This window comes from Schistocerca cancellata, chromosome 1, assembly GCF_023864275.1.
Source record: "Schistocerca cancellata isolate TAMUIC-IGC-003103 chromosome 1, iqSchCanc2.1, whole genome shotgun sequence".
Lineage (NCBI taxonomy): Eukaryota > Metazoa > Arthropoda > Insecta > Orthoptera > Acrididae > Schistocerca > Schistocerca cancellata.
In genome coordinates, this window is record NC_064626.1 from 1171017639 (window position 1) to 1171043899 (window position 26261).

Consider the following 26261-nt stretch of genomic DNA (forward strand, 5'->3'; position numbering starts at 1 on the left):
GAACCGTCTTCTCCTTTATGCTTGTAACTTGGAATTGAGAGATTTGGAAATGATAGTCTTCATACTTACTTAACAATGTAGGAAAGGACAGATTGCTACATACCCTAGAGGTGATACACTGAGTTGCAGACAGGGCCAATTAACAGGCCACAGCCTTAATCAGAAAAAGAAAGAGAAACACACACCATGCACACATGACTGCCATCTCCAGCACCTCGGACCTGAAATGCATCGTATTGGTTTGAGCTGCCAGAGTTGGCAGTCATGTGTGCTTGAGATGTGCCTGCTTCTGTGAATGAAAGGTGTGTGTTACTCTCTCTTTTTCTGATAAAGGCTGTGGCGAAAAGTTTATGTGTAAGTGTCTTTTAATTTTGCCTGTCCGCTACTTGACATATCTTCTTTACGGTAAGTAGTAATCAGTCTTTTCCTGCATTGTTGATATTCCAACCTGGAGTTTACACTGTTTGCTTCATACTTATTTTATATCCTTACGATACATATCAGGAATATGGGTTCCTTATCAAAACTTAGTACATAAAGTCCCCTTGACAACCCTTAGAAGGCCATAGTGGGAAATGTAAAACACCCTGTATACCAATTCTACTGTATGATGCAGAAACCCCAGTTGTTGTTGTTGTTGTGGTCTTCAGTCCTGAGACTGGTTTGATGCAGCTCTCCATGCTACTCTATCCTGTGCAAGCTTCTTCATCTCCCAGTATCTACTGCAACCTACATCCTTCTGAATCTGCTTAGTGTATTCATCTCTTGGTCTCCCTCTACGATTTTTACCCTCCACACTGCCCTCCAATGCTAAATTTGTGATCCCTTGATGCCTCAAAACATGTCCTACCAACCGATCTCTTCTTCTAGTCAAGTTGTGCCACAAACTTCTCTTCTCCCCAATCCTATTCAATACCTCCTCATTAGTTACGTGATCTACCCACCTTATCTTCAGCATTCTTCTGTAGCACCACATTTCGAAAGCTTCTATTCTCTTCTTGTCCAAACTAGTTATCGTCCATGTTTCACTTCCATACAGGGCTACACTCCATACAAATACTTTCAGAAACGACTTCCTGACACTTAAATCTATACTCGATGTTAACAAATTCCTCTTCTTGAGAAACGCTTTCCTTGCCATTGCCAGTCTACATTTTATATCCTCTCTACTTCGACCATCATCGGTTATTTTACTCCCTAAATAGCAAAACTCCTTTACTACTTTAAGTGTCTCATTTCCTAATCTAATTCCCTCAGCATCACCCGACTTAATTTGACTACATTCCATTATCCTCGTTTTGCTTTTGTTGATGTTCATCTTATATCCTCCTTTCAAGACACTGTCCATTCCGTTCAACTGCTCTTCCAAGTCCTTTGCTGTCTCTGACAGAATTACAATGTCATCGGCGAACCTCAAAGTTTTTACTTCTTCTCCATGAATTTTAATACCTACTCCGAATTTTTCTTTTGTTTCCTTTACTGCTTGCTCAATATACAGATTGAATAACATTGGGGAGAGGAGAAACCCCAGATCATGGAGAAAAGAGCAAAAAATTAAGGTGTGAGCAAGTGAGATGAAGATTTCGAAAAGTCCAGATAGATGTAACAAATACACTACTGGCCATTAAAATTGTTACACCAAGAAGAAATGCAGATGATAAACGGGTATTCATTGGACAAATATTGTTGTAACGGTGACCAGAACGGTCGTGAGGTACTAGTGACGGAAACGCGGCGGGACCCGCGGAGCGGCCCGTGAACAACAACACAACGGGAGAGGATGGACACGACCAACGGACGACCTTACGACACAACAAGAACAGACAACAGAGTAACAAACCAAACAAGACAACCACATCTACTGGAATAGAAAAACGAAGTCAATACGCTGTCTGAGACAATATGTCCTGAGATGCAATGCGATGTTAGACTGCTGGCTGAGCGCGAGGCAGGTGCCTAAGTATGCTATTGGGAGCGATGCTATTGGCCACTGGGACCACTTGTTTCACTGTGGCACCCTCACACTAAAAGCGGACCAGGAGGCACGCACTGCCACAGCTTACGGCGCGATGATGCAGAGACCTCTATGGGTCTTCGACGTCCATGACGTCTGGCGCGGATTCAAATTCCGCGGCGCGCGGTGCCAGAAATCTATTATACTAGAACTGACATGTGATCACATTTTTATGCAATTTGGGTGCATAGATCCTGAGAAATCAGTACCCAGAACAACCACCTCTAGCCGTAATAACGGCCTTGATATGCCTGGGCATTGAGTCGAACAGAGCTTGGATGGCATGTACAGGTACAGCTGCCGATGCAGCTTCAACACGATACCACAGTTCATCAAGAGCAGTGACTGGTGTATTGTGACAAGCCAGTTGCTCGGCCACCATTGACCAGACGTTTTCAATTGGTGAGAGATCTGGAGAATGTGCTGGCCAGGGCAGCAGTCGAACTTTTTCTGTATCCAGTAAGGCCTGTACAGGACCTGCAACATGTGGTCATGCATTATCCTGCTGAAATGTAGGGTTTTGCAGGGATCGAATGAAGGGTAGAGCCACGGGTTGTAACACATCTGAAATGTAACGTCCATTGTTCAAAGTGCTGTCAATGCGAACAAGAGGTGACCGAGACGAGTAACCAATGGCACTCCATACCATCACGCCAGGTGATACGCCAGTATGGCGATGATGAATATACGCTTCCAATGTATGTTCACCCTAATGTCTTCAACAACGGATGTGACCATGATGCTGTAAACAGAACCTGGATTCATCTGAAAAAATGACGTTTTGCCATTCGTGCACCCAGGTTCGTCGTTGAGTAAACCATCGCAGGCACTCCTGTCTGTGATGCAGCGTCAAGGGTAACCGCAGCCATGGTCTCCGAGCTGATAGTCCATGCTACTGCAAGCGTCATTGAACTGTTTGTGCAGATGGTTGTTGTCTTGCAAACGTCCCCATCTGTTGACTCAGGGATCGAGACGTGGCTGCACGATCCGTTACAGCCATGTGGATAAGATGCCTGTCATCTCGACTGCTAGTGATACGAGGCTGTTGGGATACAGCATGGAGTTCCGTATACCCTCCTGAACCCATCAATTCCATATTCTGCGAACAGTCATTGGATCTCAACCAATGCGTGCAGCAATGTCGCGATACGATAAACCGCAATCGCGATAGGCTGCAATCTGATCTTTATCAAAGTCGGAAAAGTGATGGTACCCATTTCTCCTTCTTACACGAGGCATCACAGCAACGCCGGTCAACTGCTGTTTGTGTATAAGAAATCGGGTGGAAACTTTCCTCATGTCAGCACGTTGTAGGTGTCACCACTGGCGCCAACCTTGTGTGAATGCCCTGAAAAGCTATTGATTTGCATATCACAGCATCTTCTTCCTGTCGGTTAAATTTCGCGTCTGTAGCATGTCATCTTCATGGTGTAGCAATTTTAATGGCCAGTAGTGTATGCAGAAGATGAGAAATGAAAAGGTCATGGAGAAAACACATGAGAAATCCGTACAAGGGAAGATTTAGTGGAAAAGGTTAAAATTCTAGGGGCATTTGAAGAAAATAGAGAAGCTGAGGCTGCCTAGGGGTATGCACAAGATGTAGGTAGGGGGTAGGAGACCAAAGAGGTGGCTAAAAGAATTGGGAAGAAGTACATGAAAGAGACAGCAACACTGGGCCAGAGTAGTGACACAGAGGTGGTGGAAATCATGGAGAGGCCTGTATTGCAGACATACCCACTAGTGGTGGGAAACTGTACAAGCTGAATGATGACTTATTCTTTCACCCCTGGCACTGTTTGTCAATGTGAAAAATGTCAAGTTGCACTGCAATTCACAGTTCATGTTAAACTGTAGGATCCCTATAACTGGCCAAGTAAACCAATCAGAAGTTTGGAAAAGGGCAACATATACTGCCTCCAATATGAGCATGTCTAGTAAAGCAGTCTGGTGTTCAAACTGACTTTCATGTAAATGACAGCTTACCTTTTATATTATCCTCCACTGCACCCTGTACAGTGGCTTGTAGGATACATATGTGAACACGCATTTTATGGGCTTCACAAACATGACACATGATTTGTTAAAGAAATATCTATTTGAGATATGTAAAATATAATATTTTTTATGAAACTTTATGGTTTAGTGAATATCACTTTGGTATTTATCTAATTATTCTACATGTGGAGACTAGTATGACATAAAATAAAAGTTTCTAACCCCCTGACACTTGCACTTAGGAAATATAATTTCCTAAATGTAATGAATCAGTAAAAGCAGACAACTTTGTACCTGAGGCAGACATTATAAAAGTCTTAAATATTGCTTCAGGCTCTTTATGTTAGATTTCATCAAAAGGAAATGAACTGGTGATCACTACACTATGCCACTTTTCTTCAAACTGTCACTGTGACAGAAATTACTTCCCACAAAGCTACAGAGTATTTTGATTTGTGACAAGTTAATGGGCTGAGCCTTGTTTCAGTGTCTGCAGCTGGATTCAATTGAAGGTACAGAATGTGAATATCCCAACAAAGATTGTAGCAGATTGTGAACTCAACACTTCAATCTTACTTTTCAAAAGATGAGTCACTATTATTGTAGTAACTTGGTAATAGATACTTACAATACATCACAACACCGAAAGCTATCTGTGGGCAGTATCTTGACTTAACTGTCTCAGATAAACAACCATCTTCAAGGCACCTATTAATGTGATGCGGGCTTAACAGGTACTGTACTTAATGATCTTTAATGCAATTTAGTATGAACATATCAGTTGTGCCATTATGTACGATGGCTGTAAATTACTTGCATATTTCAGTAACAGTGATTGATAAAAGAGTACACAAATTAAATTTAAATGGGTTGGCTACCCTGTTGTTCTCCAGAGTCACATTATAATCAGTGTATATTGCATAAAAGTAACAAAAAGTACAACATATATGCAATTACATTAAATTTTCCATACTGCTCTAATAAACCACAACAGCAGTCTCACAGTTTTCACACCACCCCTCTAACAGCAACTGTACCATTCAGTGTCCTATTTTCTGGCAGCAAGAAAGAGACTAACTACCACAACTTCCTTTAGTTTCTGCGGCCATCTCGGTCCCTGCTCCAGCTGCCAGATGTTCCACCCTCTCTGTTGTACCTTCTTTCTTTGCTCCTTTCCCAGTCACGCTCTCTTTCTCTACCCCTCTCTCTTTCTCTGTCCCTGTCCCGTTCTCTGTCTCTAGGCTGCTCACTGTGTTTTGTAAATCCTCGCTCTTCAGTGTTCTTTCTGCCACCTTCACTGTCCCCAGCGTCCTTCTTCTTAGAAACACTGCCACGATCTACACGTTCTGTGGAAACTTCCCCGGGATGAGCATCCTTTGGCCGAGCTGTACCAACATCAGCTGCTTCCTCATTCATCTTTGCTGCCCGCTTCACAGTACTTAGAGCTCGTTCGAGAGCCCTAATTTTTTCCTCCAACTGCTGTCGTTTGGTTTTAGCAGGTACATTTTCTGCATCACTTGCACTGCTGCTCTCTGACTTTGCTGTCTTCTTTTTCCGAGACTTCTTTGTTTTACTGCTTGCTCGAGTTTCGTCTTCAGAGTCACTTGCTGAGGTTGAACCTTCCTCTGAGCTGGAACTACTGTTCTGCACCTTAGCCTTCTTTCGTTTTTTCTTCTTCTTCTTTTTCTTCTGCTTCATCTTTTCCTTTTTCTCTGTAATTAATAATTGTCATTTAATCAACAGGTATAGTTTTCTACAACCTCTAAAGGAATTTTCAGTAAGATGCGATCTCTCTTTAAAATGAAAAATTAACACTTTCTATTTGATAATATATAGTAATATTGTCATAACTTCATTATAAATTTGAATTCATAATCAACGTACACATGACAGCACAAAAAGTGGTGGGTACAGCACTGCTCATAAAAGTAAAGGGTGATATGTACTTGTGTGTGTAACTGAGGGAGTTGTTACGACTTACTGACACTCAGCTCACAGCAACCACAATCTAAAAACGCACAAGGAAATCTGCTCCCTGCCATTCCTAGGATTTCAGATGCAGAAAAGGTGCTTGAAGTCAGCAAAGGGAGTCACGTGAGGAGCGACAATAAGAAATGCCTGAATACTGCAACAGTTAGTATAGTGACTTCAACATTCAGTTGTGTAGCCGACAGAATGATAACACAACATCAGAATGGCAAGATTCCATTCCAAACCGACTTTCAGCAATTTTTTTTGTTTTTTTTTTTTTGTTTTTGTTTTAGTGCATCAATTTGTTTAATCTACAGAAAATTAACAGAATGAACGGTTCATGATTCTAAATAATCGCTTTTTTGCCCCTCAAAAGACACAGCATATGGTTTCTAGACACTTAAAACTACATCCAATGGCCTTCCACCTCAATGCTCATCTGCAACCTGCAAGAAATAGAGTCTGAAAGATAAATGAGGAATTTCTCACTTCCTCCCAAGCCGCTACGACAACACTGCGAAAGTTGTCGTTGAATTTCATAGCATGGTCAACTCTGTCTCCATCCTATGTTTTCAATGGGGTAGAGGTATGGCACATAAGGAGACCAATCGAGAAGAGACATCACATTTTCTATTTTGCAACCGCCTCTGCACCATAACTGATATGTATAGCAGACTGTTCCTGTTGGAAACAGTTTAATTCCTCATGATACAGTTGTCTCATTGCTGATATCCTAACAGTACCCATAAAAGAAGTATATTGAACAACATTAAGTCAGACATCTATCCTGTGAATACATCCGGCCCCAAATTGCCATGGGACATGCGCCCCACAAGATTACTCACATATACATTTGGGTTCAAAACGGACACCATCCAGCCTACACACTGGACCATCATTCCCATGGAAAAAACTGATTCCTTTGAAATTATTACATTCTGACAGTCATGATAAATACATTCCTCATCAAAGCTGATTGGTAGAGTCAATGACCATCATGCAATTTCCCTTTGATGGCTGCACATTTATCTTTGTAGTCCAATTTCCAAAAGGCAGCTCCAAACCATGTCAACCAACCTGGGAAATGCTGTGGTATATTTATACTGTACCACATTTAAAAAAATTGGCATGATGTGCTTACAAGTTCATCATCTTGGACTGATAGTGTTACATACCAACATCCAAATCCCACAAGCCTACTAATTCTCCGTTATTATCATATCATTTTCTCCATGGTTCTGCAGTGCACTCTGGAATGTCATATTGTGCCCCAGCCTCCAATGCCACCAAATACACTTACTCCACAATAGTAATGATATAGTCACAAATAGCCCATTGATGATGAGGCATGGCTTATGAATAAAGCCGGTGGACTCATATTGTGTGCTGTCACTGGCTAACAGAGTGAATAATGTGATTACAGACGTAACTCAACATGTTCTTTTGTCAGTCAAAGCAGCAGAATACTGCCACCACATATGGGGGTATTGTCTAAAGTGAAGAATGACATTCTCCTTTGGGTAAGATGATCCTAAAAGGATGTTTGTCAGTTTAAACTTTTTAAATGCGTGCACACAGGGTTTAAGTCATTAGACATTACTTCTAGAAAAAATTGAGGTCAACAGTCATCATGTTTGAGTGCTTTACTATGTTCAACAGCAGAGGTAGGTTGCACAGTGATTAGAGCAATAATTTACTGACCAGAAAATTGTGACTTCAAATCCCCTCATTTACATTAAAAAAAAGGTTTTCAATGAAACTGAAGATTAGTTATACTTTTGTTACAATTACAGCATTAAATAATAAATATAGTAAGGAAACTTCTGTCAGAACGTAAATAATTTATGAGAAAAGAGACTCACCTAACAGCAGAAGTACTGAGTTGTTGACAGGCACACACAAAACTGAGTGAAAACTTATTAGCTTTCAGAAAAAGTCATTTGATGGGCTAGAGTGGAGACTCTCTCTCTCTCTCTCTCTCTCTCTCTCTCTCTCTCTCTCTCTCTCTCTCTCTCTCTCCCCCTCCCCTCCCCTCGACACACTATCAATTGTGTGTGTAACAGGCACAATGTAAGAGCACAGATATGTGTGTGTGTGTGTGTGTGGGGGGGGGGGGGGAGGGGGGGGAGATGGACACGCATGTGTAGGTGCACCATGCACTCTAGCCCATCCAAGGGTTTCTTTCGAAAGCTAGCAAGTTTTCACTCTCTTTTGTGTGTGCCTGTCAATGACTCAATGCTTCTCCTCTTTGTTGTAGGTAAGAAGCAGCAGCTGCATGGACGCGAATGTAAGAGCATCTAACAACATCACCAGCCTACACTGAAGAAGCCCAAAGCCCTCAGTGAAAATGTAACTCTGTCAATGGTTCTGACTGAATTCAAACAAATTAACTGTTAACGAAGTATCATAATGAAGCTATATTCTTTGTAAAAACCTGAATTTAGTGGTTTCATATTGGACATTCCAATTTAATGTCTGATGTTATCCAAAGTATATTGTAATGTTTGTAGACAATATATGGATTATATACACAAAATGCATCAACTACTGAAGAAAAACAGAAGTTGCAATGTTACATTTCCTTCTAACAGGAAGCATACAAGAAAAAGAGAAAACCATTTATCACCATAATCAAGGCAATATTCATACCAAGTAAGACGTTAACAACAACCATATTAAATATTCATTAAGTAATCCATATCTCGCCCAACAAAAACTACAGTGTTTTGCAAAATTTATAGGGGAATATAACAACACAGGTAAGAATAAAACAATATGCAGTTTGCAGGTTCGGGAAGAGACTGCCTGAACAAAAATATACAACAACATGAGTTACAAATTATATATTTTTTGGAAAGCTAAGGTTAATAAACTATAAGAGTTACTTTTTAGTGGTCCCATCAGTCTCTTAAAGCACACTGAAATTGATAGGTCATTAGGTGTAGCTCTGTTGAGCATATTTCAGTTATATGATCATAATAAAACCACAGTACGAGGTGCATTCAAGTTCTAAGGCCTCCGATTTTTTTTCTAATTAACTACTCACCCGAAATCTATGTAACTGGCGTTACTTCTCGACGTAATCGCCCTGCAGACGTACACATTTTTCACAACGCTGACGCCATGACTCCATGGTAGCGGCGAAGGCTTCTTTAGGAGTCTGTTTTGACCACTGGAAAATCGCTGAGGCAATAGCAGCACGGCTGGTGAATGTGCGGCCATGGAGAGTGTCTTTCATTGTTGGAAAAAGCCAAAAGTCACTAGGAGCCAGGTCAGGTGAGTAGGGAGCACGAGGAATCACTTCAAAGTTGTTATCACGAAGAAACTGTTGCGTAACGTTAGCTCGATGTGTGGGTGCGTTGTCTTGGTGAAACAGCACACGTGCAGCCCTTCCTGGACGTTTTTGTTGCAGTGCAGTAAGGAATTTGTTCTTCAAAACATTTTCGTAGGATGCACCTGTTACCGTAGTGCCCTTTGGAACGCAATGGGTAAGGATTACGCCCTCACTGTCCCAGAACATGGACACCATCATTTTTTCAGGACTGGCGGTTACCCGAAATTTTTTTGGTGGCGGTGAATCTGTGTGCTTCCATTGAGCTGACCGGCGCTTTGTTTCTGGATTGAAAAATGGCATCCACATCTCATCCATTGTCACAACCAACGAAAAGAAAGTCCCATTCAAGCTGTCGTTGCGCGTCAACATTGCTTGGCAACATGCCACACGGGCAGCCATGTGGTCGTCCGTCAGCATTCGTGGCACCCACCTGGATGACACTTTTCGCATTTTCAGGTCGTCATGCAGGATTGTGTGCACAGAACCCACAGAAATGCCAACTCTGGAGGCAATCTGTTCAACAGTCATTCAGCGATCCCCCAAAACAATTCTCTCCACTTTCTCGATCATGTCGTCAGACCGGCTTGTGCGAGCCCAAGGTTGTTTCGATTTGTTGTCACATGATGTTCTGCCTTCATTAAACTGTCGCGCCCACGAACGCACTTTCGACACATCCATAACTCCATCACCACGTCTCCTTCAACTGTCGATGAATTTCAATTGGTTTCACACCACGCAAATTCGGAAAACGAATGATTGCACGCTGTTCAAGTAAGGAAACCGTCGCCATTTTAAGTATTTAAAACAGTTCTCATTCTTGCCGCTGGCGGTAAAATTCCATCTGCCGTACGGTGCTGCCATCTCTGGGACATATTGACAATGAACGTGGCCTCATTTTAAAACAATGCGCATGTTTCTATCTCTTTCCAGTCCGGAGAAAAAAATCGGAGGCCTTAGAACTTGAATGCACCTCGTATTTGTGCTGCTGCTGGTGTGTGGCATGAATGATTTTGATATGATTTACCCTTCTGCTAGACTTTGATGGATTTAATTTTTTATTAATATTATAATTTTTTTGCAGATTTCAGGCAATCACATGCACATGGGCTAACAGCAAATGTCGTTGCCAGTTTTATCTTAGTCACATTCACAAGTGAGATCAGAAGTGTCACACGCACTGTGTGTGTGGAAAATTGCCTGCATATCATCTGAATACAGGGATGCTTTTCAAGCAGTACTTGTCTCTTACGGCAAGGAAAAAAAAACTTTTGCAACTAAACATGGAATTAATCTTCTGTCCCTTTACATAGAAAGCCTACAGCTCGACCATTCGCTTACAGTGATGAACAGCACAAATTTCCCTGTTAAGGGTTTATTTAGTGTATTCATAACATATAACAATAATACGAAAAGGATAGTTTGCTACTCACCACATAGAGAAAGCTTTGAGACATAGACAGGCACAAAGAAAAGAATGCTACAAATATATAAACTTTCAGATAAAGTCTTTCCTCAAGAGTAGAACTTGGACACATACACACAACAAAAACTGAGGCTGGGTGTGACTCTCTCTGAAATGAGCAGCAATCTGCTGGGGCAGGTGATAGGTGGTAAGAAGGTGGCATAGAGTGGGGGATGGGAGAGGTGGGAGGTGAGGGTGGCGGAAGATTCTAGTGCTGCCTGTGGGAAGAAACCAGAAGCCACAGGCTATCATTAAAGTGAAGCAATTCCTGTTGGGTGGCATGTTCAGCAACTGGGCAGCCCAGCTGTCTCCTGGCAACAGTCTGTCGGTGGTCGTTCAAGCGGACATACAGCTTGTTAGTAGTCATTCCCATGTTGAATGTGGCACAGTGGTTGTAGCTAAGTTCGTACAACACTTGCCTGCTTTCACAGCTGGCCCTGACTTTGATGTGTTAGGAGATGCCAGTGTCAGAATTGGAGTAGGCGGTAGAGGGCAAGACACGTCGCACAGGCCTTGATCTGGGTCTATCGCAGGGGTATGAGCTATGAGGCAAGGCATTGGGAGTAGAAGTGCGGTAGGCCAACACAATAATAATCAACAGGTTTGGTGGGTGGCGGAATACCAATGTGGGGCGGGCAGGATGTTAGACATTGAAACCCTGGCAGAAAATGACTGAGTTGCTTCAGTCCTGGGTGGTACTGAGTCACAAGAGCAGTGCACCTTTGTTGTCAGACTTTGGGGATGGTGAGAGCGGTGAGAGAAGGCATGGGAGATCTGTTTCTGGACAGGGTTGGGAAGGAAATTTCAGTCTGCGAAGATGTCAGTGAAACCACTACTGGTATACTTGGAGAGGGACTGCTCATCACTACAGATGAAATGACCATGGCAACTAGGCTGTATGGAAGGAACTTCTTGGTGTAGAATGGGCAGCAGCTCTTGAAGTAGAGGTGTTGGTGGTTAGTAGGTTTGATGTGGACAGAGGTGCTGAGATGGAGGTTGACATCGAGGAAGGTGGCTTGTTGGGCTGAGGAGGATCAGGTTAAGTAAATGGAGGGAGAAGGTGTTGAGGCTCTGGAGGAATGTGGACAGGGTGTCCTCACCCTCGTTCAGATCATAAAGATGTCATCAGCAAATCTAAACCAAGTGATAGGTTTAGGACAATGGACAGTAAGGAAGGATTCCCCTAGATGGCCCTGGATTTTCCATTGCTAGCAACAGGGTTCTTTATTTGTAGAAAATCTTTTGTGTCTTCTTGGAATAGGCCTAGAATACAGAAAGAACCGTTTTTGCTAATATTTAAAGCAATCATTTATCTTCCTCACATTCTCAACATAATCTAGAAAAGACCTATTGCATATAATTTGTGCCATTACTGCACTGGACTTTGATTCTGGCTGTGGTTTTTCTCCCATCTTTCTTTGTGCTGTCAAGTGTACAATGTATGTTCTAATGGAACTGTGAAATCCTATTAAAGGAGAATAACAAGGTAGGACAACAAGAACAATGGAGTAGTGTCAATGGACAAGGAAAAGTTAGTTGGGGTGTGCGCGCTTCACATGTGAAATAATAGTGTAGGTGGGATTGGGAGGGGGGGGGGGGGCAATCAATATGAAGAAACTGATTTATATAAAGGCAAGTGCAAAAGTAAAAATTCTTATGCTAGTATTCTGGTGGTACACACATTGCATACAGTAAAATCTTGTGGTACTCAGACATCATGGGACACACCTTTTTTTGGATTTTTAGCTTCCTGCCCAGATTCCTTGTCTGATTCTGATGTAAGTTTTGGTGCACAACCTTCTGAATAAAGTTTTCTTGTCTCTGTATCAAGTTTTTCAGAATCTTTAGGTGGTTTGTAGTCTGCAACATGATCCACTCTAATCGTGCGGCCAAGTATCTAAAAAACAAAACAAACATAACCAACTATGGAACAAATTCCAAATGACTGGACCAAAGGAAACATGAGGTAGTTGATTCTAAACTTTAGTCTTTCAAAAACAATAATTTCCTGTCCTAGAGCTTTTGGTAAAGGCTAGGCTTGATAAGAAGGAGAAATGGCTGTAAGAATGTGTGAAGAAAGAGACACTGAAAAGTTTAAATGATGGTAGTGTAATTCACAAAAGCTAATACAAAAATATGTAATCATCTGTTAAGTTTAGTAATATAAAACTGTAATAGGAGGAAAACAGTAGATCAGAAACCAAAGACCTTCTCCCAAGGACTAGCACATGAAAGAATAAATTGTACTTTCTTCCAAGACCTTTGGAATCTACGAGTCTGGCAAAAAAACCTTTTTCGTGAAATTTGTTACCATTTTGTTTACATCGCCTCTGAAAATGATGATAGTAAGAAAATAGCTCTGCGCTAAATTGTCTGTATTATCTGTTTCTCTTGTTTTGAGAACTGGTTTTAAAATATGTATTTTAATCTGTATGAAAATTTTGCACAATTGAAAGACAGGTTATGCATGTGATCATTACTTTAAGTATCAATGCTAGCAGATGTTCATTTTGCAGACATATTTTGTAGCATAGAACACACTGAATGCATTTATATAGTGACCAGTACACTGTAATTACTTTTTAGCTGTACAGTTACTGAATGAAGTAGTACCAGGAGACACAGTCCAGTCGTATTACCTGGCTACATTGTCTACAAGACTTACAAAGTTCCAAAATGCATTTGTACATTGTCTGTGGAGAGCAAGGTCTGTTGCATAGAGTTGCAGAAGGCAGAGTAGTGAACATAAAACAGTGACACTTCTCACAGCCACCAGGATCTCAATACACAGATGGACTGCACGTGGTGAACTCGCTGTAGTTGGGATCTTGGGTTTTCCCTGAAGCAATAGAGTTACTGGAGTGGAATATACAGCAAGATATGGGGAGGGGGGTGGGGGGGTGCCACATATGCATGCTGATGGCAGGGTGGTGGTGAAGGCAGCAGTAGTAGTAAATGTCACATTCTCTGTTGAACACCATCATATGCACTACACCACTCCACAATGATGGCCATCCAGCCTGGATGCGTACTGAACATTCTTGCACTGACTGTAATATCAAGCAAGAACTCTAGAGTTATTTGCAGACACTGATGAGAGCAGATGCCGGCCATGTAGAATTTCAGTATTACTCTAGCTGTTCATCTGCATGTTTCATTAAGCACACAAGAACAAAGTGATAACCATTTCTGATGAACTTTCCATAATAAGTTTGGTTCATTATTAAATGTTTGAGCTAAACACTCTAATTGTGGTAACCTTTCAAGGGTGAATACTTTACATAAGGTCTTGGTGATTGCCTCTCCAGTATTTTTAAACTTCATCTTGTGGACAAACAGAAAATTGGATAATATGTAAATGATCATTAAATATATCAACTGTCAGAAACAGGCAAATGGGCTGGCATAGTCTACATGAAAGCATTTCCAAAGCTGTGTGAGTGTGAAAACTGACTGGAAAGCCAATAATTTTCAGCATAAAAGCGCCCAGGAACTAGACCTTTTGCCCTGTGGTAACCTTTCAAGAGTGAATACTTTACATAAGGTCTTGGTGATTGTCTCTCCAGTATTTTTAAACTTCATCTTGTGGACAAACAGAAAATTGGATAATATGTAAATGATCATTAAATATATCAACTGTCAGAAACAGGCAAATGGGCTGGTATAGTCTACATGAAAGCATTTCCAAAGCTGTGTGAGTGTGAAAACTGACTGGAAAGCCAATGATTTTCAGCATAAAACCGCCCAGGAACTAGACTTTTTGCCCTGTTGCTATTATTCACTATTAACACTAACAGTACTGATACTAGTTCTTAGTTAGTGATAATATTCCAAATGGCCTTAGACATACCCAATGATGTTTCAATTCATCTTTCCTCTTCTCTTACTACCATTACTATAACTATTTATAATATTATACATGCCATTCTTGAAGTCACCATGATATAAGAATTACTGTATATGTAAAATTTGGTCCAGTGTATCAGGGGCCTTGAAGGCTTTAATTTTATCAACTTCAGTAAATAATAATTGTACATGGCACTGAAAGAATGAATATAACACGAAGTCATTTTGAATCTTTTTCGGGCATTCTTTGAGGATGAACCAAAGACACAGAACATCACAGTGAGGCAACACCATGACCAGAGTGAAGAACGCTGAACTATCCTCCACCAAGTTTTCGGAAGTTGAAAGAAAGGGGGATGTAACATGATGGCGCGTAAGGAATTTACAACATTGCAACTGTTAGCATTTAGCAGCTGTAGCCAGAAACAATATTATTTCTGAGTACAGTTCACTAACACTTTATATACATCATCTCTTGATGGTGTTTCACAAGTAAAAGATATAGTCTGTAAAATTTAGTTCAGGATCCACCTTCATGTGTTTTAGTACAGTAAACTTTCAAATAATGACAGAGGTTTCAGAGATGAACATTTTACAGAAAGATTATGTTAATTTCAGTGGTAAGTACCACTCATTTCACACTCAAAACAGAAACTGTGTAGCAATGAGCAAGGAAACACCACCCCAAAAAACAAATATATTATGATTTAAGCCACCTCGGCAGTTGGATAAGCAATGTCAGTTGAATATACAATGAAGTTCTTGGTTGGTCTTAAGTGTATTAAAATAACAGCCAAATTACTATCTTATTTTTTCCATGAATAAGATTGCTCTGATTAAATATAGAGCCAAATTCTGAAAAGTTACGATGGATGCACATAACATGCATCAAAACATTTGGAGATTTGCCCATTATCTACGATACATTTTCTGAATTTACCTTGAAGTTTTAATTTTTATGGCAAAAAGAGCATGAAGTATGGCAAAGTGTGGTTAAATAAGGGGTGAACGTAAACATTAGACTAAGCTACAGGTCAATCAAGCACCACAATCAAGATTTCGGGGAGGGGGGCAAGGGATTCAATATCACACTTTAGCCACATGCCTACCCATCCACATTTCAAATTCAAAGATTCAGTAACAGATTAATTCACACTTTGCACATTTTACTTTATTTGTATGATTATCTGAAGGTATAATTTAAAATATATATAAGGAACTACCTGTTGTAGGTCCAAACACTGGAAAACAACTATCCATGGACACAATATTATGGAAAGGATAATTACTACTGACGATATAGCAGAGCTGCTGAGCCACAGATAGACAAAACAAAAAGACTGTTACATGATAAGCTTTCCACCAACAGGCCTTTGTCAAAAATAAACAACAGACACACACACATACATACACACTCACTGAAATTCAACTCACTTACACATGATCACAATCTCTGACTCTCTGACAGAGAGTGTGTGTGTGTGTGTGTGTGTGTGTGTGTGTGTGTTGTCTATTTTTGACAAAGGCACTGTTGGTTGAAAGCTTATTGTGTGACATTCACATTCTTCTCATTGTGCCACTCTGTGACTCAGCATCTCCGCTATAAGCTGAGTAGCAACTATCCTTACATAATATTGTTACATTCCATCCCCGATTTTCCATTATACATTTATATAAGCACACCAAGATTGCTTCACAGATTAATTTGCACTTTACACTTTGTATATAAAGAGCTCCTAGTATACCTTGAAGTTATAATTTGAAACACTCATCTATCTGTTCACAGGAGATCACAGACCTTTCTGTCTGCTATCCATATTTTTTAATGTAAAAGAGGGCAACAAAAACAATTACTGGGGTAATGTCAAAAATGGAATTATACAAACAAAAAAAGGCGCCTTATTATCTTATCCTCCTGAGATTTCAGAAACATTACAAAGTATGATGCAAGTATGACTGCTTCTCTATTGTCACAAAATTCTAGGACTATCATATGGCTTAAGGTATTTGCCATTATGGTTAGAGAACACACACAAAATTATTTACACCAATCTTAAATCTTTTTTTGAGATACATGCATGCATTTATACTCTGTGCATATGGCAGGCACTATTACAAAAAGAAACTCGGTGACTCTTTAGCATACAAAACATTACACAGAGTCTCTCACTTTCAAAACAACTCCAGAATGACTTCCCAAGTGTGACACCTAGAACAGTACACTGTGGTACCACAGGGGGCACTGAGTAACTTACCACAGTCTCTCTATGTATTCTCTGTCTCTTTGGATGTACACTACCAAGTTAATTAGCAGTCACTGTAATGATTTGCACTCTGATTGGAAACAGTTTTACAAGTATAAAATTGCTGAAGTACTGCTTGTTGGCTTTTGTCTCAGGATCTTTAACAGAAGTTCATTAAACAATTTTGCTGATGAAGGATATGTTCCCGTAAACCGCCTGACCTCAAACCTTGGCCTTTCCAGCTCACATTCCACTTTCATATACTGTATATGCTTTTTATCATCCCAAATCACCTGCATAGTCCTTTCCCCTTCTCTGCTTCTCTTTTATTCCTCTTTCTCCCTCCTCCAGCACAGCTTCCCAATGCTGCACCTAGTAGCCCACCATTCTGTCTTCGCCACATCCCTGCACACACCCACAGGCCTTTCTGTACCCCCCACTATCCTCCACAGCCAAGATCATTATTCATGGCTGACATTAAAAAGTTGTAAATGACATTGCAGTTGCCTTTGACTGTAAAAGTTATTAACTGTACTGTTGCAATATCTTCCATATACATGTTAGATGATTTTTCCATTTTGCCATTACTACAGCACAGTTACACTACTTGATAACGACCATGTAGGCTGAAATTGCAAAACTGCAATTAAATAACTTTTACAGTCAAAGGTGACTATGATGCTACTTACAAAATGCTATTCGCTGCAGTCGAGCTTCAGTGTTCACCGATGAGACTGCCCATATGTTTGTGTATGTTTTTTCTAAATCTGGTGAAGAGCTTTGTCTGACAGCTTAGTCTATTGTTAAATGTGCCTGTGTGCTGCTCAATGCCCTTCTGTGTGGTGAGCAGCTATCTACTGTAATTCATATTGTTGAATGCTTGATAATATAAATAGTTGTGGAAAAAGTATCAAAATAAAAATACAGACATGATAGTAAATAATTTAGGAGCAAAGCGAACTACTCAGTGAATAGTAGAAGTGTTAAGTCATTGACAGGCACACACAAAAAACAGAAACAAAACTTCCTAGCTTTCAGAATAAAGCCTTTATCATGCTAGAGTATAATCACATGAGTGGGATAGCGCACACGCCCGCACACATGCGCGCGCGCGCGAGCGCGCGCACACACACACACACACACACACACACACACACACACTGTGATTATACTCTACCTTGATAAAGGCTTTATTCCGAAAGCTTTCTTTCTCTTTCACTAGCTTAATAAAAGATTTATTCGAAAACCTAGCAACTTTTCTTTCTCCTTGGTGCGTGTCTGTCGATGATTCAATGCTCCTGCTACTTGGTAAGTGGTCTCTTTTACTCCTAAATTATTTGCATTTTACAAGAAATCTCCTACTACAGACACGACAGTAACATGTATATAAGCATTCTTGAAGTATCCAAAAGGTGGTGCTCATGGGTGCAGGAGAAAGCATAAGAATGTTACGTACAGTATGACAAGGTAAAAAATGGGACATAATGTATATTATTGACAATATCAAATGAAACATAATACATCTATACAGATACATAAACTACATAGAAAAACAGATATTATATAACATGCACACACAGGAAAAGGGATAATGAAGGAAAGCAGTAAACTATTTAACAGAATGGTGGGCAAAAATGATAAGTATCATCTGAGCCTTGACAGCAGTCTTTTCAAGGAAATTTTTTGATGTATTCCTGTATAAACAAATTTGAATAGAAGCAAAATCAATATCAAAAGAATGTGTGATATTATTAACTTGAAGAATATTGATTTCTGAAATTTTCATATAAGTAAAACTTCAAATGTGTTTCATTGTACAATTTGTCATCTGTAAATTTGTGGATGGAAAACAAAGTTCTTGGTCTGGTTCCAAACAACCTGCAGCCCATTTCTCTCCCCTTGCCCATCAAGTTGAAGTGAAGTGTTTACAACTTATTTCTCTTCTGTCCATAAAACTGTGATACATAAAGTTCAATGTTCATTTGTTGGTGAACTTTTTTGGCCACAAAACGATTATGCTCTGTATGCTCATGCAACAACTTTTTCTATCATTGTCTTCTCAATAAATTAAATTTACTAAAATAAGTCTGATTCCTTACCTTAATACCATTTAAATTGTCAACAGCTAGCACAGTGCTCCTTTGGTCTTCATAGCAGAGGAAGCAGAAACCTTTTGATTTGCCAGAAGCTTTATCTCTGACTAAATTTATATTAACTACTTCTCCATATCTACAAAATAAAATCAAAATTTGAAGGACACTAGGATATTTCATAGTTGTTTTGGGATCAGAGCAAAAATATTAAGTTTGTGGAAGCATTAGAATACCTTCAAATTATACAAAATTGTAGCACTGTAATTTGTTTTTACACCACCACAAAGCAGCACAGACTTTTGGCCACTCATATGATAAGATTTTTTATAGTTAATACACACTTCCCCTTGTCAAAGTAGGGTTCGTTCTCTCAACTACCACAAGAAAAACAGCGATGAAAAAAGGTAAGATGTCTGCACCACCACAGCTACCTCCAGACAGTGATATTATCTTTTATAACTCGAAGCAATAAAAGTCAGGAACAAACAATTCAAAGAAGAAACCTGAGTAACAGGAAAATTCTAGTGGCTAAATGCATTTCAATAGTGCAAGATACGGGGAGTGCAATACATTCTTCTTTCTGGTGAATTTTACTTGATTGCTACCATAAAGCGTTGTGGGAAGTGAAGGAAACAGCTCCACCCAACACACTGTCTTACACAGAAAATATTTAGATAACATATATGCATGGTACGAGATACGTCAACTGACCCTAAACAATAAAAGGTGTGAGGTGTTCCACATGAATACTTAAAAAAACTGTAAAAGTTTGCTTACACAGTAAATAACACAATTTTAAAGGTTACAGATTCAACTAAATACTGAGGGATAACAACTGCAAACTACTTAGTTGGAACCTTCCAATAAAAAAATGCCACGGCAAAGGAAAACTAAAGATTGCATTTTATTGGTAGAGCACTTAGGAGATCAAAAAATTTACTAAAGAGACTGCTTAGACCATGCATGTCCATCCTCTTCTGGAATAGTGTTACATGGTAAGGATGGGATTGGCGAAGGATATCGAAGAAGTTCAAAACAGCTCATTTTGTTTTGTATTATTGCAAAATAGGGGAGAGTGCATGTCATGGATACAAAAAGTGAGTTGGGGTGGTAAATCTTAAATAAAGACTTTTTACAAAATTACAATCACCAACTGCATCCTCTGAATGCCAAAATATTTTGTTGATTCTCACCTATGTGGGGAGAAATGACAATTGTAATAAAATAAGAGAAATCAGAGCTCACATGAAAAGATTTAGATGCTCATTTTTCCCACATGCTACTCAAGAGTGGAACTTTTGATAAATAGTTTGAAAACAGTTTGGTAACTCTTCTACCATACACGTTAACTGTGAATTGCAGAGTGATTGTGTAGATGTAGATGCAAATGTGAGGAATGGTTTGATAGGAAAATCTGTAACTTTCTCACGCAATTTTGGTGTTACACACATGCTTTTATTTCATACTAACCTTGGATGGAAGTAGAAGTGACTAGTAATCCATTTTTCAATGGAGTGACATATGAGACTGCAATGGATTTGGAATTGCTCATCACTTATTCAAAAACAAACAAACCAACAAAACAACACAATTTTCTCTATATTGCTAAACATAGGACTGTTTTTGGAGTTGTGGGGATGGCAGTGACTGAACACATTAAAAAATGACTTGAAATCTTTTGACTTCTGCTGGTTCATAATTAAGGAGCTTAATGATAAAAAAGTTTGGCAAATAGTAATTTACACGATTTTCACAGTAAAGTGAAGTATGATGAGGACATGAGGGATCGCGGTGGCTATTGCAGAACTGTAAAGTATGGTCAGATTGGTAATGGCATTTTCATGTCCAAATATAGCCAGAATCTTTGGACATGCAAATTATTTGAGAAAACAACAGACAACAGACACAACATGTGGTAGATAATGCATAAATGTGAATATGGTTGCAATGGAGGGTGAAGTTTAAACTAAGCTCTCATGACTCAAAGTAACTACTATATGTTGCAATAAATGACAAAAAGCAAGAAGCAAACTTATAAACTTTCAGTTTCACCACTAAAAGTACATCACCTGTTTTCTCACTTCTTATTGACTATGAGAAAAGATACAACACTGGCAACCTACATGCAATAGAGGAAAAGCATTCAGGCTGACACTGCCCCTATTTGCAACTTTAGTACAGCATTCAAAACTTAATGCACAAGGTCCCAACTGGACTATAATCTTATTAAAAAAAAGCTGAAATACTCGCTACTGAAAATCAATCACACACTGGAATTTTTAATTGACAGTATCACAATGTGTATGATCTATAGAAAATACAATTGGTTTGTTAACTGTAATTCATGTAAAAATTCGAGACAATACAACAAAAATTAACTTACTCTGAAACACTTACTGTGAAAATACACATATTACATCTCCTTCTGTCAAGTCATAAGGCAGACCACCAACAAAAATCCATGCACTGTCTTTGTATTGATCATGCCATGATGATTTCAAGTTACCTCGCTTCAATTCTAACTCACTCAACTTCTTTATATTCTTAACATTCCTAGAAAGAAGCAGATGGAATTTAATAGTACCAACTTTACACACACTAAAAACAAAATATCTTTAAAATGGATATTCAACATTACAAACAATACACACATGACAAAAAGCAAGCATTTGGCTTCAGTCTTGAAGATTAATTTGTAAACAAATCTTCATCTAATATAAGAGATGATAGAAAAGTTTCCATTTGAGGGCATTGATTCACCATAAATTCAGTGTATTTTGACTCTGATGTGACTATATAAGCACCGACACACAAGCAAGGGATTGGTATGGTATTCATGTCTGTCTGACATGCATGTGGTGAATTCAGAAACCTGAACTATGGTGACATTATTACCAATATGGCCGGACAGACAAATGTGCTGTTGTTATATTGTCGGCTGCCGAAGGACGAACAACGGTAGACATCCATCAGAATGAAGACTGTATGGAGCAGCTTGTTTGTCCAAAACCACGTTGTGGAATGGTGCACCAAGTTCCGTGCTGTTTGCGATTCAACACAGGATACCGTTCAATCTGAGAGCCCAGCAGAAGTCACGCCAACCCAAATGGAAGACACTTGAGCACCACCATACAGTCCTGATCCCTCCCTATGCAATTATCAAGCCTTCAGTCTCTCAAAAAAGGTCTTGAAGGGTTGATGATTCCTGTCAGAGAAGGATGTGCGTTCTTCATGTAGCAGAACATGGTGTTTAACCAAATGGGTATTTTCAACCTGGTGCGTTGGTGGTATGATAGCCTCAATGCTCATGGCAATTCTGCGTGATGGGCATAGCGATTTTGCACTGTACGGCCTTCGAAGAACAGAAACTTTTTGAGTGCCCCTCATGTTACACCAAATATACTAAAATATTATTCATTAGAGCCAGATAAATTTATTGATTCAATATGATGATAACTGCAAAGGTATGGAAACCTTGAACTGAAATTTAGTAAGCAATGGACAGTTGCACGACAGGTTAGCAAACTCGAAGTCAGCCACCAAAGACCGGGTTCCTTGATGTACCCACCATTCGGCACCAGACAAACACGTAGGTTACTAGGTTACTGAATGCTACATTAAAGAAACAAAAATTCCACCATAGGCAAGTTTTTGAGTGCAAAATCAGAACTATAGCTGCCCAGGGAAGAGCAACCGCAGTTCCACTTTGTACACAGCGTATAGTTTAGGCTTTTTCTCATATACTTATGTGAAGAAATCATCAGTATCAGTGTTTAGTGGTATTTATTACCTTTTTTCTAACTGGTTACATATTTTTTGACAATTAGTGTATCATGAATCTGACTTTCTAGTGTAGTGCTGGTCAGAAGCATAATACCACCAGAACTTACATTACATTTACAGGTTGCTTGGGTTAATGTTATATTCCTTGTTGAAAAGACAAACATAGTTTAAAGGACAGAGATTGTGCCTCTTGTTTATGGATGTAGCACGAACTGGTCACTGGTTGGTAGCTACACAGACCATAGTCAAAAGGCTTCAGGCTGTATGCCCTGGGCTGTGATGGCACTGTGGCACCTGTGGCCTTTACTGTGGTTGGGATCCCGTATGTTAGAGTGGTTTCTGATACACTCGACCTGGCCAGTCCACATTTTCGTAAGTATGATTGATGAACAATAGCTGGAGTGTGAATCTTTGGGCACAAGTTAAAAGTGGATATAGATACACGGTTGTCCCCGTACATATTAAAAGAGATTAGAGGTCTTGTCCACTGCTAAAACTACATCTAAGCCAGAGCGGGAAGCTGCGTTAAGAGGTTATCTTTGTTTCTTACAGGAGGCTGATGAATTGATGAAGACAACTAGCCTTGTGCAACATCATTCTCAAAACTTGATCACGGCCCTCTAGTTTGGATCCAATTGGAAGTCTTGATCCGAATGGTCAGAAATTTCTCAGCCTCTGGTATCAAGCAGAGAACTGTAAGATTCCTCCACTTCAGGCATGTACTACACACAGGAAGTGGTTACGAGCTTAGAAGAGTACATGTGGCATTTACATGTGGATTTTTTTGGACAGAGAAATACCTCCACAGGCCTAATAAATTATTCTGCTACAGTATTGTCTAGGTGCAATCTTTCTACAGACAGCAGCATCATCATCATCTGTGAATAGCCTCAGTGAGTTTCCAGTATTATCCACTATATCATTAATATATATACTGTCAATGGTAACAAAAATTTAATACCGTTTTGAGACACTGCCAAAATTATCTTTACATCTTCCAATTAAGAATGGCATGTTGAATTCTATCTACAGTGCAATCTGAGTTTTGCAGTGTTTCAGTTTGCACAATCCACGCATGAGCATAAAACATGTTCCTTAATTCTATGACAGGCTGGCACCTGCAACATAAATCTAATACAGATCTGCCTGATGATCCTTCTTGAAAATAAAATGACCTTTCTTTCCAGTTTCTGGGTATCCTTCATTGCTTCGGTGACCTGTGACAAACTGTCACTGGAAGTTGAGCCAATTCTTTCAAATAATCTTTGTAGAATCACAAGAGCATCTCATCTAGTTCTGGTGTCTTCCTGTTGTTAAGGAATTTTAGTTGGTTTTTTATTCCACAATAACTTACCTCTATATCTGCCATTTTGGCACTTATGTAATGATAGAAAAGAGGAACAGTATCACAATCCTCCAGTGAAACAAATCTGGAAGACCGAATTCAGTATTTCACCCTTCATGTTGAGCATTCTGTATCAATTTTCATGTGCATCCAACTCCAGACAGGAGAGGAGGTAGACTAGACAACCCAATGTGAAACTGTTTCAACACTGAAGGCCATCCTCTAATCAGTAAGTGACCATATAGGATATCTCGGCTGAACAACAGATAATTCAAAAGGAAGTGGAGAACATGCAAGATGTTATTCAGTTGTACAAAACTCCTTGGTTTTCTATGTTCTTCATACAGAAGAAAGATGACACATGGCGCTCCTGCATCAATAACCTGATCACTGATTTTATTTATGACCAAAACTTCTTTGGAAGTTTGGTCAGGTCAGCTGGCAAAATATTACTTTCAAATTCACTGAATGCTTCTCACAATGCTCTCCACATGCTCATTTTGGCTTTGTTCATCTTCTGTTTGTCAATTAGACTTTACTTGAATGTGTGATACAGATCTCTCTGCTTTCCTAGCAACTGTCTAACATGACTACCGACCACAGTGTTCCTCACCCATTCCTCACAACTTTGCTCAGTCTCAGGCATATTGCACAATGCTTTTGAGCTTCACCTATTTGTACAGCACATTTGTTCTTAGAGATAAATACTTGATGGTGGATACTCATGATACCCCACAGTTCGTACCCAGCCACTCTTACTAAGTAAAAACATTTCCCATTCCTCTGTAACATTCCTTATAATACCCATAGTTATCAATGCTATCACAGCCGTATGATCACTTAACATCAATCCCAGCTAAACGATTTTAGAATTTCAACACTCTTAATTGCTATGAGATCTAAGATGTTGCCCTCGTAAGTCAATTGTCCAATTCTCTGCTGAAGTAATTTTCAGATGAGGCATTCGCAACAACCCATATGAATATCAGTCTGTGGCACCTGTTTTAATTGTATGACTCTCCCATCCTACAGCTGACAAATTGAAATCTCCAACATATTACACTGCAATATCAAGAAACTTACATCTATATGTTCCAAGTTTTCTTTGAAGTGATCTCCCACTTGGGCCCCTCAGACAGGTAGTGTCTAAAGGCGTCCAATTACCATTTTTAACCCACCTCTGATGTTTACTTTCACCCAAATTATTTCACATTTGGATTTTGTTATAATCTCACAAGATTCTGTCATATTCTTTATGACAGTAAATATGCCACCATCTGATGTCTATCCTACCTTTGCAACACGTATTCCAATCAGAGTTCATTATAATTTTAATTTAATTTTATCCATATTCAATACACTCAAGTATGAATTTAAGAAAAAAAACCTTCAAATTCTTAAACTAACATCAAACCTTTTCATGACAGGAATATGCATCTATTAAGACAAATTACACCTGGTCCAAAATGCATCACGTACTTAATAAAAGACAAAAAGTTGTGACCAGAGGTGTTTTTTAAAATTTTTTTAACATTTTTTTCTGTGATCTTTCCATAGATGATACAGTACATAATTCATGTTTGACTATATGGGGGATTACCTGAAAACAAAAGCGATGTGCACACCATACGTAGTCTGGTATTCGAATAGTCACTAAATTTATGTAATGCATGCCTCACTTACTGAGGGAGCCCCACAGTTCTCCTTCTGATAGAAGAGGATGAAAAATTCTCATCCAAGATAAACTCAGAACCATCTCACTCTTTGGTTTACACCTTCCATTCAGCTCCAATCCTGAGGAGGTTGATCGATTCTGGGTAAAAAGCTACAAATAGTAAACTATGCATCCAGCCTGTTTGCAAGGCTAGCAGTCTTTACCACGGTAACTAACAGTCTAAACTCTAAAGGGACTGAGTGTAAGTGCCATTTGTGAGGACATGAACTACTATTAGCAGCTGGTTGCACCCACTGCATTCAACAGCTGCTGGCAAAGTCTTCTCTATGTCTGAGACAAGATCTTCTCCCAGGTAGACTGAATGCACAGCTGTCTTCTTCCTCACGCCTCTTCCTGAGGCGATTCTATTGCCCCGCTAATGTTGATGCTTCCAATGATCAACATAACCACTTTCTGCATTGTCCGTACTTGTCAGGAAAATCAGCCATTAGTCCAACCAA

General features: G+C 39.5%; 1 protein-coding gene across 1 annotated transcript in view; it reads right to left on the reverse strand.

Annotated features, from left to right (window-relative positions):
- Positions 1-4747: 4747 nt before the first annotated feature.
- The window catches only part of LOC126093994 (RNA-binding motif protein, X-linked 2-like), a 38318-nt gene continuing 16804 nt past the window's right edge, over positions 4748-26261 (reverse strand). The window contains exons 2-5 of the mRNA XM_049908761.1: positions 21356-21511; positions 18965-19094; positions 12505-12673; positions 4748-5721 (exon numbers count right to left, since the gene is read on the reverse strand). Coding sequence (XP_049764718.1) covers positions 5102-5721; positions 12505-12673; positions 18965-19094; positions 21356-21511 — 1075 coding nt within the window. The 3' untranslated portion in view covers positions 4748-5101. The remainder of the gene's footprint in view (positions 5722-12504; positions 12674-18964; positions 19095-21355; positions 21512-26261) is intronic.